Source organism: Cynocephalus volans, chromosome 8 (assembly GCF_027409185.1).
Source record: "Cynocephalus volans isolate mCynVol1 chromosome 8, mCynVol1.pri, whole genome shotgun sequence".
Classification (NCBI taxonomy): Eukaryota; Metazoa; Chordata; class Mammalia; order Dermoptera; family Cynocephalidae; genus Cynocephalus; species Cynocephalus volans.
In genome coordinates, this window is record NC_084467.1 from 82,027,577 (window position 1) to 82,047,502 (window position 19,926).

General features: G+C 35.4%; 1 protein-coding gene and 1 non-coding gene across 3 annotated transcripts; both read left to right on the forward strand.

The window, feature by feature from the left end:
• Positions 1 to 2,986: 2,986 nt before the first annotated feature.
• On the forward strand, positions 2,987 to 19,221 carry DR1 (down-regulator of transcription 1). 2 transcript variants are annotated; one of them, XM_063107097.1, is made up of 4 exons: positions 2,987 to 3,412; positions 3,602 to 3,928; positions 11,515 to 11,678; positions 17,314 to 19,221. In XM_063107097.1, the coding sequence occupies exons 2-4, from the start codon at positions 3,709 to 3,711 to the stop codon at positions 17,458 to 17,460; spliced, it is 531 nt and encodes a 176-aa protein (XP_062963167.1). In that variant the 5' UTR covers positions 2,987 to 3,412; positions 3,602 to 3,708; the 3' UTR covers positions 17,461 to 19,221. The 2 variants fall into 2 exon arrangements, with proteins under 2 accessions (XP_062963167.1, XP_062963166.1); XM_063107096.1 differs by having other exon boundaries at positions 2,987 to 3,928.
• Positions 15,973 to 16,085, forward strand: LOC134385403 (small nucleolar RNA SNORA40). Its single transcript, XR_010024376.1, has one exon. It is a non-coding gene; the product is annotated as a small nucleolar RNA SNORA40 (small nucleolar RNA).
• Positions 19,222 to 19,926: the final 705 nt, after the last annotated feature.

Consider the following 19,926-nt stretch of genomic DNA (forward strand, 5'->3'; position numbering starts at 1 on the left):
ATTCACCCCTTGCTTCTCCTGCCCTTGGTACAACTGACTTCCCTCTCCTCTCTCTCCTGGCTTCTATCACTTCATGACTTCTGCCGCCTCATGTTTTTGGCTTTCTCACTTTTCTTTCATTACTATGCAACACAAATAAATGCTTTACTTCAATTAGAACCATCTCCTTACTGTTCCAGAACAATTTCTGCCTCTACATTTGTTGTTACTTTGAACACAAATACTTTCTTCCTTTCTCTCCACCTGACAATAGCCTATATTTCAAAGCTCCTTCATTACTTCTTCTCAACAGCTCTAATAGATTCTTGTGTGATTACTATGTGAGAAGCCCTCTTTCTGACCCATGATAAACCCACAGCATGAACAAGAAATTTTGTGGTTTGGGTATTATTTGTTCTTGCAACATAATCTAGCATATAGTGACTGCTCTACTGACTTCAGGTATGTTCTTTAGCTTTTCCAAGTTTCTCTTTCATTATCTGTAAAATGGAGATTAAAACAGTACTTATCAAACAAGATTGTTCTGAGGATTAAGTGAAATTATACAGGTAAAAGTACTTAGCATGGTGCTAAGCACAAAAGAAATATATGATAGTCATTAGTTATTTTTTTATTTGAGTTGTCAATGAATAGCAATTGGTGTGTTAGTAATGACAAATGAACATACTAGAGAGTATTATTTGCTTTTTAAAATGTTAAGCTTCAAATTACATATTACAAATATATATACACTCTAAAACTCTTAAAGCTTATTAAGGAGATGTTATCCATGTTCTCAAAAGCCCACATTTAATAGGGATATAGTATACTATAAATAACTATTTAAATTTGGGCTTCAATACAACAATCACAATTCCTTGATCCTGTTAAGATAAGTGAACAGATATGATGTTGATGGGTGGGAGGGGGGAGAGGGAAAGGGGAGGGTGGAATTGGTAAAGAGACAAAAATCAACCACATTGTATATTGATAAAATAAAATAAAATAAAATAAAAAAAGGATGAAAACAGAAAATATATAAATAAATAAATATGGACTTCAGATTAGCATATTTCATGACATATCACACTGCTACTTAAATTTAAATTTCTCTCAGCCATGTTATATATAGTTTATTACTGATTGAGGACTGCTCAGACCTAATAAAGATAACAATAAACACTAACATCATATAATACTGAATATAAAAAATGCTTTCACATACAGTCTCATTTGACTTTGAATCCAGTGACACATAATTCCATTTCTAAGTTGAAGAAAATAAAGCGTGGAAAGTGACTTGTCTAAAGGAACAATAAGCTAGGAGTGGAATCCAGATCTCTTTACTATACAATCCATGCTATTTATGCTACCATAGAAGCCTGCAGTAATAAACTATTTCTGCAGTAACAACTTACCATGTGTGATCTACTGATCTATATAGCATGTCTATAAGTCTATAGAGCATAAATGTTATATGAAAAAGCAAACTTATTACATTTTTTTCAGGGGTGACCATTTGGGTCAATGGCAATGTGACAACTCTGGGGACATTTTTTGCTAGCTAGCTTTTTCAGATTGATAACCTTGGGAAGGCCAAGATAAATTTAGACAATATAATAAATCTTTAATACAACAGTAAACTGACTTAAAAAAAAAAGCACTTCATAAAAATGGTACATCTGAGTCAACAGGTTCACATTCCTATTTTGAAGAAAAATTTTAAATACCGTTTTTTATCAAAGAAATTTTGTTTTCGCAGAACTCGGTAGCACTGAAAAACAAGCCTCTACTTTAAGATATTAAGGAACCCAGCAAGTGCCCTGGAGAAAATGCTAAATGAAAAAATAATGTAATAAACTGTGAGGTCTCCTAGAGGAGCCACATCTAGGGTTTCAGACCTAAAGTTTTAAGAAAACATTACGAACAAGCCAGTTGCCGTTCAATGTATCAAGAACAATGAATCTGGAGAACAAACCTGTCCAAACGGATTTAAACGGCATTTCATTTACTTTTCTGAGATTGCAACATCCCACTATTTATAACACTCTGTATAACTTCTTCCACACGACAGTATGACAAGCTTAGATTTTAAAATAACGCAATTCCTGTGAAGAACTTGACATTTGTTGATATTACTAGTCAACCAGGAAAGAATATTACTAGTCGTCCAGGAAAGAAGCAAAAATCAGAGTTGCTTAAGATGCTCTAACAGTTTTTTTTTTTCTTCCAGAAGCCAACGTGCAATAAATATACCATGAAAAAGGCTAAGTTGGAAACCTTGTTACGCGGCTCATTGCATGCTATGCATTTCCACTACTTTGGATCCGATTTCTGGTTTCAGGATTAGCCAGTTGTAGTGACTGGGAAGTCACTTCTCTCAATGTTTCATTTCCCATAAACGAGAAAGTGGGTGGAGGATCTTAGAGAGCTTTGATCCGAATATAGTCTACTGGATACCTTCTAAAACTTTTTCTTCAGATGATGCAGACACAGGCGCACCGGGTTCTGCTCTCCTCACATACCCCTCCCAAGCCCAGGCCTCGTTCCTCTCCCTTTCAATCTCAATTCGGGCTCCTAAAGGAATAGCAAAAAGTTCTTTTAACTACATCCATCGTTCCTTTGTCCGCAAACGTGGCTAGATGAGGGTTTCGAGGCCTCAGCTGATTGAGGGCGGGTACAGACGACCCCCCTCGCCAGTCTACCCACCCTGCCAGTCTACCCACCCTGCCAGTCTACCCACCCGGCCCTTCCCAGGTCCGGCGCCCCAGCCGCAGAGCAAACGTATGCTTGGGGCTCTCAGGTACCGCGACGCCAGTGCTCGCCCAGCTGCGACCCAAGCGAACAGACGGTATCCCCGGGCGCGTGCCGGGACAGCAGCAGGCGGAAGCTGCTGGCGGCGAAGACGGGCGGTTCCCGCCGGCGTGGGTGGGGGAAGGGCGGCAGCCACACCCGGAAATCGGTCTAGGAGGGAGGGGGGAATCTGGGCGAGCGAGGCTTCCGGTGGCGCAAAGGGTGTCGGGAGGGGCTTCCAGCAAACCTTTTTCCCTGGCCTCTGGAGGGACCACCGTTGCAGCTGCTTGGGCTTCCACGATCTGCGTTGGGGATAAACGGCCACGACGTCAGCCACTGCAACTCTCACTGTGTCTGGCTCTGTCCATATTCATTCTCTGGCGGCCGCCGGGGTTCAAGCAGCGGCTGCGGCGGACATGTTGTGAGGCGGCGGCGCGGGTGTCTGAAGGATGGTTTGGCCGAGGCGGTGGCAACGGCTGCTGGGGGCGGCGACAGCAGGGGCTCGGGCTCAGTAGAGCCGAGCCCGCTGGGTGTCCGCCCAGTACCACGGCGAGGCCAGTGTCGCTGGATCTTGCCTCTGCTACGGCGCCGTTGGGGACCGGTTAGGCGACATCGCCCGCCCCTCTGAGGAGACACGAAGGTGGTTCTCCAGCCGCTCAAATTTCCAGAACACCTTGCTTTTTCCTCCCCAACCTGGGCAGTGCTATCCCCAAATCCTCAGCCCCCCGACTTTCCTCCTAAACTCGCCCTAAATCTCTCGCACACTTGGGTTGTCCCCCGCCTCGAGCCCACTCCTCCCCCTTCCTCATTTTCTGTTCCCTCTTCTCAGAGCGCCCCCCGGGATCACTCTTCGAGGGCGGCCTGAAATCTCTGTGGAGTAGTGGACCAGAACCGGGGAGTTTTTAAAAGTCGGGGCGCGAGGGACAGGAAGGTACGATGGCTTCCTCGTCCGGCAACGACGATGATCTCACTATCCCCAGAGCTGCTATCAACAAGATGATCAAAGAGACTCTCCCCAATGTCCGGGTGGCCAACGATGCCCGAGAGCTGGTGGTGAACTGCTGCACTGAATTCATTCACCTTATTTCTTCTGAAGCCAATGAGATTTGCAACAAATCGGAAAAGAAGACCATCTCACCAGAGCATGTCATACAAGGTAAGTCGTAGGTATTGGGTTTGATTTAAATAAGTCCAGGGGGAGAGTCTGCTAGTCGCGTGACCCGTTCGTGTCAAAGCCTTCATTCCTTTTCACTGGTAAGTACTGTTAATGAAAAAACCAAACGGGCAGGGAGGCAGCCGGTGCTTTAAGAAAATCTCTGTGGAGTATTGCGGTCCTTTTCATCCAAAGAATACGAGTAAAAAGTGCAAACATTTAGGTTAACTAACATCCCCAAAACATAAAATATTAGTAGTGGTCTCAGTTTACAACCAGGTGAGCCGAAGTAACAAGAATTGCCTACCTAAAATTGAACCTAGATAAATGACAACTGAGAAAGGAACCCAGAAGTTCTCCCTTGGGAAGTTAAAATTCAGACAGGAACTTCAAGCATGCGTCGAGACAGAGCACCCCCTCCCCACCCGACCTTTTCACCAACGTAGAGAAAAGATTTATTTTCTGAACACACGAATAAAAAAATTCTTAACGTAAATGTGCTCAACATTGTAAAGTTTATTGGTGTTGAATAAAAGGAGTGTATTTTCTGCTTTAGAAATGGTGTGATGATAGTACGTTCGTCAGGTTACCAGAGCACGCTTGTTCCATTCTATAAGAAAAGGGTAAATGTTCTTTAATTTCTTTTTCTGTTTTTTTTTCTTTTATGTCTCTTGCTTTGTTCTATGGGGAGAAGTTTTTAATGCTTGGATTGAAAGGTTATAACCTCGTTTAAGAGTTTTTTTAAGGGACCATTTCCCTGTCCTCTGTTGCCGATGCCATTTGGATGGTATACACTTAAGCTTTTATTGAAGAGTACTTCTACAAGTGTCAACAGTTTCTTCTCCTTTATCCTGTAAAGGAATTATACTGATGGTTTCAGGGAGGAAGACATATTTACTAGTCATAATGTTTTGGGGAGCACTTTCTCTGACTTTTACAGGTACTCTTACGAAAAAAGTTGCGTTCAGTTTGAGGTGATAACTTGCCTTTTGTAATAATCTAATTCAGATTCAAACAACTTGATGTTTTTGAAGTCGAAAAAAATCATGGTTAATTTTAATCGTTTTGGTAGGCAGGCGGTTGACTACAATTTAATATTTGTAATGTAACTTTTTAAAAGATGGCTTTACTATTAGAAGTAGAGAAAACAACTGCACATCTGCCCATATTGGCTATGGCTAATATTTTAACTGTCAGTATTGACAAAAGGGTTAAATGATTTGTTTTTAATTCTTTATGATGTCCTGAAGGTAAATATTAAAATATACCCTGCCATTTCAGTACATAAAGAGAAAAATCCCTAGGAAAAGGCATATTTGGTTCTTAAAGCTAGTATTTTTTTTTTTTTTTTTCTGCTTGTTTGGTGTGTTGACTATTCTAGCAAGTGAAATGAGAACCAAGTTGTCTATTTTTCCTCTTGGGTTTTTATTTTTACATTGTATGTGTGATTGCTGTCATAAGTCTTCCACAAGATTATCCAACATAGATAGCTATAATTTCCTTTTACAAATCATAAAAAAGAAAAATAACTTTTTATCAACGTTGCTTTTCTAATGAAAATTGCAAAAGATTTGTACAGGATCTGCCTAAACATTTGCTTATACCACAGAAGTGGGGATTGTTCCAAAAATCTAATAACACATTACAGTCTGTCTTCTTGGGGATAGTTTATTCTTTTCTAGGATATATTTAGATTTCTGATTGACACGATGAGTAGAAGTGCAGCTGTAGCAAGCAGTATGCTGAATAGTTTGACTTTGGAATATGCTAAATTCAGTTTAACGTATGAGTCAGAAAGTTATAGTGAAAGAGCATTTTCCTTCATGCATTGAGGATGATTTATCAATTAAAAAAAATCATTTATTGATCTGTTATGTTCTTATAGATTTACCTTTTTTTCTTGTGACATTGCTGTTGTTAAGTGAATAAGAATCTACATTTTTGCCCAAGAATTCTCCCTAGTTGGAGAAGTAGATTTTATATATTTATAATCTCAAATTGCTTTAATTATTTTAAAGAAGTTTTCTTTTTGAGAAGTTAAAATTTTTTAAAGGAATGTGTGTTTTAGGTGTTAAAATGTGTTCTTACAGACTAACTCTGGAAAGCTAGAGAAATCATGGTAAATATGACATGTGTTCTACTTTTCTGTCAGCATTGATTATTTAGGAATGTAGGTGTAATAATGATGTACATTTTAAAGTGGTATGACTCTCACATATTGGAGTTTTAGTTTTTAGTAATAGGTTTAATGAACTAGAATTTGCTTCAGGACATTTCATTTGTTTTGTTGCCACCTTGCTTTACTTTGTCAGAGCAAATTAAGCGTTCTGAGGTAGTTCCGTAACATGCCATTTAAAGTTGAAATAATTTTATCACCAGTAAATCTCTGAAATACCATAACTTAGTTAAAAAACAACAACAACCATTTTTTCCTTTTTTGCTTGAGTTTAAGAAAATAGATTTGGTATTGAAGATCATAGATAAATGAATAGAGGGACTTCTAAGCTATAAAAGGTATTCCTTTTATTTCACTGTTTTTTTTTTGTGAACACATTTTTGAATGAGTTCTAACATGTTCTGTTGCATTATGTAAAGAATTGACATTGAGAATGAAGAGCTGTAAGTTCTATACAGGAAATTCTTTGGCCTTAGGCAAACTAATTAATTAAAATTTACCCATTTATGTATAAATAGTATTTGACTTTAGTTATAACTTGCAATTATTGAGAATCAGTCAGGGGTTGAGAATCTTACATGAAATATGATACAACAAATAATTGTAAAAATTTGTGGTCCTACTGATATTATAAAGTTGAAGGTCTATTATGTCCAACCTCATATCATGCCATTTGCAAAGCTAAAGTGTAAATAAGAATATTTTAAATATGAGTCTTTAACATTTGAACTTAAAAAAACATTTTAAATATTATTTTCTTCTTCCTGCATTTTTAATCTTGTTACATTTTTTTTTCACATTTATGAGAATAGTAACTGAAAGTAGTGAAAGTTTGAAAAGCTCTCTGAGAATTTACTTCTTTAACCATTGAGTTGCTCCAGGCTGTTTCTGTTAAAAGACTTTTTTTTATTCCAGTTCCTCTCACACTGGTACTTTTGTAAACTACAATAAAAATGGATCATGACAAAATGAAATTTAAAAGACATAAAATTAAAACTTTTTTATTATTAGATTTAATAGACATAAAATTACTCTGTCAAATTGCTATGAAGATTCTTAAATGTTTATTTTGAATTTCCTTAGTTAACTCATTGCAACCATTACAAGTAGCTCTGGCACAAGTCCATGGACCACACTTTGAGTAGCTTTGCTCTAAAGCCTAAACCACAGTCTATTTTGGAAAGTGGATGTGAACTAGTTTTGAAATCAGAGGATCTGAGTGATTGCAGAAAAGTTGTCATAATAATGAGAATGAGAATGATACATTGTGTTGCCTAAATTATCATTCATATATTTTTTTCAAAAGAACACATGCAATTTGCATTACACAATTTATCACATAGTCATGTGCTTTTCAAGTTAGGATTTTATTATTTTTCTTAAAATTGATATATCTTTTGTTTTTGTTTTCCTTCTGCCACCCAATTACTTATTGAATATTGCTAAGTACCTGGCATTGTACTAGATAGTGCTAAGAATATAAAGGTGAATGATGTTCAATTCCTTCTCTGCCATTAGTCTCTCATTGTTGCCCCAGATTGTCAGGAATAGTGATACCCTGGAGGACATGGTTCTTAAGGGTCTTCAGAAACCTTTGCCAGTCCAACATGAGCAAAGAAGTCACTTGGACCTACATCCTCTTAATGTATTTTAAGTGAAGTACATCACTCTCTTCCCTTCCCACAAACAAAAGAAAATAGGGAAATTAGAGAATGCTGATTATGTTTTTTTAAATGTACTGTATATTACATAATTTTAAAAATGAAAAACATTATGCATTTGAAATATAAAGTGATTCACACAAATACGTGTTATAACAAAACTTTTCAGGAGTACATCACTTTTGTAAAATACGATAAGCCTGTATTAAGATTATTGTTGCTTGGGGAAAGTTTTTATCTTTTTTTGTTTTTTAAGTAGCTATCTTGTTGATATCTCTCAAGTTGAAAAGTGTGCTAAGTTTTTTCCCCCTAATATACACCATGGACTTTTCTGGATGTGGTTTTAAGATGTATGGCAGAGGGTAGCAGACAGACCTCTGGGGAACAAGTGATGTTTATTTGTTTACCCACAAATTTTCTAAAAAAATTTTTCTTTTTTGGCTTTTACTCTGACAAGATCCTTAGAGCCAGGGCCATCAACAGTCCATAGGTCCCCTTGTATAAACTAGAAAAAGGCACTCCTTCCTTAAAAACCATTTCTACCATCTGCCAGAAAAGTACCATAATAAACATATAAATCTATGGTGTTTATAGTGTATATGGCCCTCCTTATGATTGGTACTGTTGTGTACTGAACAACCTGCACAACTGTAAATGGTGGCTCTGCTTAGGAGCCATTTCTCTTATTTTTTAATATTCTCCTAAAATAGGAATGATTACTACTACGTGGTAACATGATGTAAAATATCTCCCTGTTTAAAAGATACTATATCCAGTTATTGATATTTATTAGCCAAAATGTGTTTAAAGTTTAGATTAAAGTCAATGCAGTTTTTGAAGTTAAATTAATGCCTGCTCCTATTGAACAATTTTATTGAGAGTACAGCATTTATATATAGCAACCCTTTCTATAATATTAAATATTAACCTTGGATCTACTTGCAAATTTTTCCAAAGCAGTGTTCTCAGCCTTAAGTGTTTTTAAAGGTGAATTTTATTTTATTTTTTTATTTTTAAACCTAAGTCCTCCATGGTTAAATGTAGGTTAGATTGGATTTTCTTAATGTCTAGTTTAGTAACTCATGTCATTTTGCAGGTTTGTCTCTTCATTATATTGATTTGTTAATTTTGTAAATTTAATATTTTGTGTTATAAATATACTTGTTCAACTTGAATTTAGATGTGATAATGTATACCTGTACACTTATTTAGGTCCTGTATACATATTAGGGTACTCTTTTTAATATAAGAGCAAAAATAAAGAATAAAATATAGTCTAAGTCACTTAAGTGATTCTATGTGCTAGACACTGTGCTGAATGCCTTAATTAATTACTTATTGATTCTTACAATGCTAAAACTAATAACGATAGTGAATATTTTATTTTGCTCTCTTTGTGGCCCATCCTTTTTACAAAATAAGGTCTTTATTTATATCAGTTCATTTATTCTTCACAACAGTGTGATCCAGTGAGATGTAGGTATTGTTATTCTTCTTTAGAGGTGAGAAAAATGTGAGGTATAGAGGTGAAGGAACTTATCTAGGGTCACAGAGCTAGTAGTATTGGGCAGAGTTGGGAGTCAATTCCTGCTGGTTTGACTTAGGGCCTGCATGCTTAACCACTATACTGCCTCTCGTTATAGGAAAATCTTATGAGATAGATGTTATTGTTATTTTATAGATGGAAAAACTGAAGCTTAGAGATATTAAGCAGTGTATCCAAGATTATACAAATACTGTGTCCACCAAGTTCCAGTTCTGTCTGATTTCAAAAGGGGAGTTTACATCTGACTGGGAGGATCAGGCAAGCTTAATTTGAAGATGGAGTTTGATCTGTGCCTTGAGTGCATTGCCATCAGCATGAATGTGGGAAACTATGGTTCCTGTTGGGAAACATTGAGCTGTAAGATTTAGCAGAAGTATGCAGTGATTTAATGGCCGAAGTAAAGTTGGAAAGGTAGGTGGAGCTAGATCCTTGGAGGACCTTGGTTTACTGCTAATGAAATCAGACTTTCTTTAGAATATGGTTGGAAATCATAAGCCATTCACTTGGTTTCTTTTGGTTCTGTCTACTGCCAATATTATTGAAATACTCTATTATGTTTGTGTCTTTAGAAAGAGAAAAGGTGAAAACTTTGATTTCTGTCATTGATACTTAAAAATTAAATCAGTCTGTCAATTCAAGGCTGCCTAGGCTTCACTTATTTATCTACTGCATCTCAAGCTTCTTAAGCCATCATTATGTGGTGGTGAACTTGATATACAGAATTCAGAATATGCCTTTCTGAGGTTTTTTGGGAGATGGGGGAGAGGAGTAGGTTAACTTAATTAAAATTCAAATAATAGTACTCTGCTTTTTGATGTTAGATTATTTCTAAAGAGGGTTGATGAGAACAGCTTAACATTAGAAATACTTAAAGTTGTAAATCACTCAAAATGTCTTAAAAACCACAACCTGCATGGGCATGTGGATTTGTAAAGGTATATTTGGTATTCTCCCTGAAGAGCAAATCCCTGAAGTTAGAACTGAGAGCATCTTTACTGAGGACAGTCTGGTTCATCATTAATTGTTGACAGACTACAAGAACTGATGAACTAAATTCGTTTACTGTGTCTTTTACCACCTATATTTCATCTTTGTCTGAGAATATAAAGTATGTCTGTGAGGCATTAGTCAACATATAGAAAACTAAAAGATATAATTTTAAATATTATGAGCCTGAAGGAAATTTTATGCCTTGTCTTTTCTGGAATATAGAAGGCATTTAGAGAGTGCCTTATTTTTCCTTGTAAAATTTTCTTTATAAATGTCAAAAAATAAAGGGAGAGAATTTTTTATTGAGGTTTCTTCTATCCTTTTAGTCTTCTTTCATCCCAGTTTTTCTGACACATCACTTGAAAATATTTTTATAGTTCTTCCTGTCCAATTTTCATTTCAGGGGAAACCTGTTGGAGTGCTGAACTTTATGAGTTTTTTTTCTACCAGTATTTCTTAAACTTGGCAGTTTTGAGTGTCTTTACTAAAAATAGCTTCCTGTTGGTATATTAGACAAAAGAAAAACTTATCTATTCTTTCATTCTCTCCTACTGAAACTTAGTATAGCATGTGTTACCAGCATACCTTTTCTAAGCCAAATGGCACAAAATATGTTAACAAATATATTCCAAATCTTTGCCTTTTTTGTATTCTTGGAGAAGGTGACTGACTGACTTGATATTTGATTTACTGTGAGTGGTATAGGAAAACTTTTTTGTACTAAAACTACATGTTTTTACATTGGATCTTTTTTTCTGTCTCATGGGAAATGCATTGGTCTTTTAAAAATTAGTTAGAGGGCCGAGCCCGTGGCGCACTCGGGAGAGTGCGGCGCTGGGAGCGCAGCGACGCTCCCGCCGCGGGTTCGGATCCTATATAGGAATGGCCGGTGCGCTCACTAGCTGAGTGCCGGTCACGAAAAAAGACCAAAAAAAAAAAAATTAGTTAGAAAAAAAAGGAAAAGTGAAGTCCTGTGCCTTCAAATGATCCATAAGTTTTCATTGATTTACAATCTAATATAGGCAAATTGATAAAATGCTTTGTCCTAGCCACCCAGATATTTGCTCTATAACAATAAAATAGGTAAAAATATTAGAAAATAATAAAGACAACCCCTCTCCCCCACAAAGAAAAACCCACAAAAACTTCATGTTCCATAGGTCAGGGGAAAGCTGTGTTAATCCCTTTCTGTATTTTCATATTTTCATTTCTCTAGCACTAGAAAGTTTGGGCTTTGGCTCTTACATCAGTGAAGTAAAAGAGGTCTTACAAGAATGCAAGACAGTAGCATTAAAAAGAAGAAAGGCCAGTTCTCGTTTGGAAAACCTTGGCATTCCTGAAGAAGAGTTATTGAGACAACAACAGGAATTATTTGCAAAAGTAAGTAATGCATTTTAAATTATTTTCATCTGAATCCTACTCTGTTAGAAATCATACTGATTTCTGACATCACTTCCTAAGTCAGCATACGTACCCAGAGAATTCTCTTTCTCTGGCTAATTGATTATAGAGTCTGATGTTTAGAGCTGCCCAGTTTGACTCTGGTTTATGAAAAAGTAAATATCTGTAGGAATCTGTTTTCTAAAGAGAACAGCTCTAAATAACTATTGGGATTCTACTTTGATGTTTTTTCAGACAGTGGCCACTTTAAAAGCATGAAAAGTATACCTAAAAGTTCTTAAGATTTAAAATGATGAGCTGAAGAGAAAATACTGTATCAGATTTTATGATGAGTGGCATACAAGGAAAATCTGATGAATATCTACTTTGTAGTTAAATGAGGTTTTTAAAACACTCTAATCTTTAAAAAATTTAAAGGGCTTAGTATAGTGCTTAATCTGTGACAGATTAGAACCAAATACTAATATCCCTCCACTTTAAAAAAAAGGAGGGGAAGAGGTAGCAAGAATATTTTTCCTTACCAAGTCCTGGCCTCTCATTTGAAATTGTAAGGCACTTTTAGATTGAACAGAAGAGGTGAGATTTTCTACCAGGTACTATAGTAACCATTAGAACTGTGAAGTATCAAAAAGCATTTGAGTCTTAAGTGTTATTAGGCACTAGATACCAGGTACCATTTAAACTAATAAGAAAAAGAAAAGCTTACTGAGTTCTAACCATGTGTTGATCATTTTGCCAGGTAATTTACTTGTATCTCATTTAATCCTCACAACAATATTTGTAAGATAGGTACTGAAGAGGAAAGGCCTTTGAGGCAGACATGAATACATTCACATAATGTTATAATCTGTATTATAATCCCTATGAATATGGGGTATCAAAGAAGGAGTGATGATTTTTAAAAAACATTAATGGCTATTATTTATTGATTCTCTGTTATTGCAGATCATCTACAGGGTGCAAAATTAAATATTTGATGAAAGAAAGAAGATGCTCTACTAGATACTTTACATACCTTGCAGAGTTTCTGTGAAATAATATGAATTTTATTACATCCATTTACATATTAAGAAACAGACTCAGAGGTGGAGAAACTCACATGAAATAATCCATTCATTTGTTCTATAGATATTTACTGAAGTCCTCACTATTTACCAGGCACTGTGCTAGGTGCTAGGCTTACAGCAGTCAACAACAGAGACATGATTCCTATCATTACAGAGCTTAGTCCACTGGGAAAGATTGAATTAAATAAAACAGGTAAGTTTAGACAGGAAGTGTTAGAGTCTGTATTTAAACTCATGTCTTCTGTATCCAAAACCTGTACTTTTTCTACAATACCATGGTAATGTTCTACCGCCATTTTATCTGCTTAAATTTGTTATGGAACTTTAAGAAAGAGTATGCTTTATCCTTGCCAGGGCAAAAAGGGTAAAGAAATAATTGGCTGTCTGTCATGTCTATCTTCACCTCTCTATCCCTATCATCTCTTTTTTTATTCCTCTTTTTTTCTCCCTTCTTTCTTACCTTGGCCTATGGGTGAAGATCCCTAGTATTTCTTTGCTCTTGTGAGGAAGATCAGCAGAGAGGTAAAATTATAGTAGCTGCCTAGTGCTTCTTCCCTAGAGCACAAGGTAACTTAAGTTCTAAATATGAAAGGAACTGATAAGTAAATATAATATCTTTTATCACTTTCATTTTTGTTTCATTTTTTAGACTTTATTTTAAATACTAACACAGTGACAGCCTCATTTGAAGCTAGCAGCAAATATTTAGAAGAGGAAATATATAATATATCAAGATTAAAATTGACTATAATTTATAAATGAGTCATTTTGTTATGTGGGAATGAGAATCTTAAAACATAATGAAAATCTCCAGAAGAAGAAGTGAATTAGGAAGTATATACCTACTTACCTCTCTTTTACACCCCCCTTTTAGAAGAAAAATACTTGTAAGGGGTTGGGTAGGAGGCAAGAGGAAAAAACGAAATTAGAGTAAATATTACTAAAATTTTTGTGTAAATGACTACAAATAAAATTGTTATCAGTCAGCAATGATTTTTAAGGGCATGGGCATGCTTTTATGTTCAGAGAAAAAAGTATGAGAACTAATATGGTGCCATGGGACCTTATTAAATTTGAAATGTAACTAGTACATGGATTTGTAGACCATTGAATAAACTACAAGATCAAGCAGCTTTGCAATAATACTTTAATAGAGACTTAAAATTATTTGAATTTTTTTCGGTTCCACAAAATTATACTTGTATGTAGTTGATTAGGCTACAGAGTAGGTATCCTTGAGTTGATTAAATTCACATATTTGGTTTGCCCTACAATGTTTTTATGAACTTTTTAACCGTTTTTAGTAAGGCACTCTTAGTCTGTTTTGATTGAACTCTTTAGCTCTTCCAGCTATAAAAGTAAATAGGCCAGTGTATTAGAATTAGGTGTTTCCTATATTTCTTTATAAAAATTGGTGAAAATAGTTATTAGAGAGAATACCTGGTTTCTAATTTCCTAAGCCAAAGAAAGTTTTTGTTTACTGTAAAAAATGGTCTTATCCATGTTTTTTCTAATATCTTCAGTGTTTCCCTTACTCACTTCTTACCCTTTTGCCTTTTACTATATACGGGTCTCCTGCATCTCCTTATGCTTCCAGAACCCTTTCAGCTTTTGCTGTAATGATCTGCGTTACCGTATTTTGAAAATACATGCAACTTATTCTTATTCCTTGCAATTTGACTTCTGCCCTACCTCAGAGACACGTAATCAAATTCAGTGACTTTTCTTCCCTTCAATTCTGTCTTGAGTTTTTTAAAAAATAACATTTAACATAGACCTCTTTCTTTATTAGTTTCTGATACTGTGGTTGCTTGGATAGCCTTCCCCCCAAGGTAATAACATTTCTTGGCTTCTCCCACTTCACTGCCACCGCCTACACCAATACCGTATTACTCCTACCCTTTAACCAACAAACTTCCAGTCAATATTCACCTAACATGCGAGTCTCTACTGTATGCAAGACATATTGTATAGGTGCTGCAGGTATACGAAGGTAAAGAATATATCATTCTTGTTCTAAAGAAACTTAGTGTCTTATAGGGGAGGTATAATATAAACTAACAACTGTAATATGAGGCTGACTATTCTCATGAGAAAGAGATCCTAAGAACAGAGTCATCGCATCAGACTTTGGGGGGGCAGGAGTGTGCCAGATACTAAGCAGTTGTTTTAGCCCAAAACCCACCTTTCTATTCTCTGCTTTGTGGCTGGACCTAATACATAAACCACTTGTTACTCCCCATTAGTCTCTGCTGCCAATAGGGGGCTCTACAGAGAGATTGCAGGGCTGGCAAAAGAAGAAGGGGCTTGCTCCTGTTACTTCCTCTTGGCTTTCAGTTCCTTTGAGCAACCCAGCAACACTTCTTCACCCTGGCTGCATCAGTTTTTCCTGTAGCAGGAATTGAATCCAGTTTGCATTTTCTCTAATACTTACAGAACTGTCTGAACCTGTACCCATCTCCTCAGGGGTATGGATCCCAAACCTTTGGAGCCCTCCTTTAATGTCAGATATATTAGTATCAGCCAATCTATGCCCATTCTTCATGAGTCTGAGTTTTAGTTCCATGGGATTGTTCCTCTAAGCTTCTAAGTTTTAAAAATTCCAGTCTCTTCCCTTGTTCCCCCAGTTTTTTGGTTGGTGGTTGCTTCCTGTAGTTGCCACTTCCATAATAGCTCAGTACTCTTTTCTTGCCTTTTCATTTGCTTAGTATCAACTTTACACTTGGTTAGCAATCCTTTATTTTAAATTTTTTCTGTTCCCATAACCAGTATGACTTCTATCCCCTGTTTACACTCTGACTGATATTGGGAGGAGAAAACAGTATTTCAGTTTGATTTGAAGGAAGGGTGGAATTTCAATAGGTGAAACTCAGGAAATTTAAAATAGAATGAATATCAGCATGAGTAAAGATTGTGAAGATGAGAAATTATGGTGTATATTTGGGAAACATTTTATGTTCTAGGTTTTTTTTTTTGAAGCGTAAGGTACATGTTATGAAAAAAAGATTAGAGAGAGAAATTGGTGTAGGTACTAATTTGGAGGACCTTGAACTCTAGGCTGAGAAATTTGGGCTTAATTGGTAACAAATGATTTTTTTAAGTGGAGTAATGACATGATTAGAATTCTCATGGTGAAATTTTTGGGTAATAAAGTCATGGCAGATTAAGAAAAGTGAGGATTGTACATGGTAAAATCTTAATGTTATAGCACTTGTGTTTGTTTTTGTTTAACTTATGGACAGGTGCAAAAAATAATCCTTTTTTGCAACCCAGAACTCATTGTTTAGTATGAGTTTTACTACATATAAGAAGGAATATTATGAAAAAAAAAAATCTTGACGTTAGAGGTTATGCTAAGCATCACTGTTTTCCCATAAAACATTCATCCAGGAAATACTGAGGGCCTGTTGTTAGGAGTGCAACAATGAATATGAAAAGTCTATTCCCAAGTCTGGTGGAGAAAAAAGATACAGACTCAAGATAATTATAAAACAAAGTGGATAGATATGGGAGTGCATAGAGAACTATGACATATGAAATACAGCACAAAATGTGACCTGGAAGGGTCAATAAAGACTGATTTGTGATGACTAGGGAACAGCCGTGCATAAAGGAGGGTATGAGCCAGGCTTAAAGAACAAGTCTGAGAAAAGGCAGAGAGGGAGAAACAGCCTTGTTTTGGCAGAATCTAATGGGAAATTATAAGATCTCTTTAAGAACAGGTTCATTTTCCCCTTCTTGGTGTGGTTTTTCTGCCAACAGATAAAATTGAACTGAGAAGGAGCCTTAACTGTTGCAAAAGTGCATGTAATGCATATGTATGCATCTTGGTTCCTAAAATCCTGTAGCTTTTATAAAAGGATAGATCAGATGAATGGATTTTAAGCAATATCTTTTCACTAGTTTGTATATGGGAAGGATATGTGTATATGTTTGCATGTATGTGTATATACACATGTGTATTTATAGAGAGAGGGGAAGAGGGAAACAGAGAGAGATGTAGATATAGGGTAGGGAATTGTGATAGAAACTTAGAAAGAAATAGCAGGATAGCTTTTGCATTCACATGTGTTACGAGAGTACTTCAAAGAGTACATGGAAAAATAGAATTAAAAGATAATACAAATCTTCTATGAACTTTCTGAAGTGCCCTCATACTTTTTCCCTAAGAGTTATAAGTACTGTATTAGAGAACTTTTAAACCATACAAATAATTTTTAGATTGAAAAATGTTTACATCAGAATTGTAATTTGAGGGGACAGAAGAATCAAGTGAAATGCAAGGAAGAGAGAAATAACAGGGAAAGGAGCCAGAGAGAGAATATTGTGAGTTTTCTTTGAACCTTTTCAATTTCTTCAGTTGAACCTGCATGGTTGACAGAAAAGCAATCTTATAAAGTTCATGTTCTCCAGATGTACAACAATTATATAGTAGTTGGAAAATATCCAAGTTTGGTAATAAGTCTGTAATTGGCTTAAATTTAATCAAAGCGTATATATTGTGGGTTTTAAAAAGTTATCATTATTTTTGTGTTTTTGGTGTTTAGGCTAGACAGCAACAAGCAGAATTGGCCCAACAGGAATGGCTTCAAATGCAGCAAGCTGCCCAACAAGCCCAGCTTGCTGCTGCCTCAGCCAGTGCATCCAATCAGGCAGGATCTTCTCAGGATGAAGAAGATGATGATGATATCTGAAATTCACCAGCTGAGTTTCTATTTCCTCTCTAAACATTTTTCCCTGCACAACAAAACAGTAAAAGAAATGCTTATCTGTAATTTTGTATGCATCTTGGTGGACTTGCCATTGGTATCCTAGGGATGTCTGCTGTTAAGTTTCATCTATTGTGTGCTGTACCTGTAAAAACTATCTCTTTGAACTATTGAAAATTTAAGGTTCAGTATAATATCAATTTTGAATTTTTAATGGTGTTTATGAAATTTTAGATAGCAGTGAGTCCTTTATTTGATCAATAAACAGTGTTATAGAAAACTTCAAGTTTATAAAAATACAGTGAAATTTATACAGAAGCTCTAAATCTGCATTTGCATTTCCTCTGGCCTTTTAACTAAACTAAAAATTGGGAATTTTAAAGTATTGAGGGGGTTGCTGTGTGATGCAGTAGACACTGGATCAGGTTGGTAAAAAAAGACTTCAGTTCTATGGTATCTGAATGTTTTGTCTTTTAAAATGAGTATATATACAGGCAATAAGTATATATGCTCAGATAAATATACTTGTTTAGAAAAACCTCAGAAAAGACATTCAAAAACTAGAAAGGAGTATGTTCAGTAGTAGTTGTATAAATGTGGTGGGTTATGTTTTTGATTTTGTTTTTGTTTTGTGTAGAGGTAAAAACTACCGTTTTTTTATAGCATAATTCATTTTGAGCTACACTATTACATTTCAAAGACTGCCTAATTCTGAGAACTGTCATGATTCTTACTGTTTCACTCCAATTCAATAATTGTTAATAATATTACTTGCTTAGTCCATCCATGTTTATATTATTCAAATATATAGGCGGGACTTATGAAACAATTGCTTGGGTTCCTTGGTTTAACTGAGGTTCATGAATATTCATACCTTTGCTGGGAGAAAGAAATGAAAGTTAATGAGCTTGCTTGCTTATAAAAGAGGGATTTTTTTTTTTTTAATTTAACGTGTAGTTATAGTTTACTTATTTTTTGTTTTTAGTGTTACTTTTACATTTCCTTGACTAGATAGCCTAGAGAGTCCAATGCTACCTTTTGAAAAGGCATCATTGTCTCCCTCATTATAATTGAGTAATAGCTTTAAAAAAAAGATTGGCTTTGTTAAAGAAAGTGTGTCATAACTGATCAGCCCTATGTGAAACATACATAGTTTTAATCTTCTCATTAAAAGGGAGAAGCTTTAATTTGGTTCTGAGAAAGTGTGGCAGTGATTGTTAGAGGAATCCAGTGTCTTGAAGAAATGGCATATTGTTTGTATTTTGGAAACAGAAAGGAAAAGCCACTTAAGATAGTATGAAGTATTTAAATTCCTGTGTCAATTGCCAAATCATGTAAAATTCTATATTCATCAAGCCCAGAAATAGATTGTGGCTGCCAAGATTCCGATTTTAATTGGAGAGCTGAATAAGTAAAATTTATAAGTATTAGATTTCTTAATGATCATATTTTGCATTTTTAGAAAAAGAAATATTGTTATACATTTATTAAATACACTTCCCCTATGTAATGAAAAGGTTAATTTTGCTCAGTGTTTTAAGTTGAAGTTACTTCATGGATGTCATATTCATGAAGTGCATTTGGACAAGATAAAAGGAATTGTTTTTTAAAACGTTTAAGTACCAAAGGTAGTCTAGTCTAGAGAAATAATAAGTTAATAAGTGTTGGCTTTTCTAATTTGTACTGTAACATCCTTATGCTTTCTATTTTAAGTATATCTGTTTCTTAAGTAAGCAATTTAGGTATTTTTCCACATCTTTTTTTTTCTGATGCAGAATTCAGGTTAATTTTTTACTGCATCTGATAATGTATTATATGTTTGAAGCCTAGTGACTTCATTTTGACATTCTTGTGATTTCATATGCTGTATTCTTCAAGCAATAAAATTCTGATGTGTTTTATAAATTGTTTTTATATTTAATGATCTATAGGGAGATTTCTATTATTACTATTACCATTTTTACCGGTTTAAAGAATCTTAAGCCCAAAAGATTTTTTCATTATGTGATATTGTAGTACCTGCCTTTCTCCTTTGTTTACTGTTACTTCACAAAATGTGGTTTTGCTTGTGTTTTTATTCACAGTCCTAAGATTGGGTATAACAAAGCTAATTAAGCAGTATTTTATTTTTAGCTTATTTTTGGTATTTGAAAGTTACTATTATATTTTGCCAGTTAAAATTTTAAAAACTTTTGGAGAAACAAAATCTTCAGTGTTCTGAAGAAACAAAGTTACTGTTTAGTGAGTATTTTTCCCATCCCCTTGAATATATATCTTTTTCAGCAGATTATGAGATTGTTGAAAAGGCACCAATTTTTAAAACTGCACGTACTATACACACAGAATAGTGCTTAAATAGGGATTTTCACAAATTAAACATGCTCATATCAGCAGCCCTCAGATCAAGACACAGAGCATTATGAGTACCCTAGAAGCCTCCCTCTTGCCCGT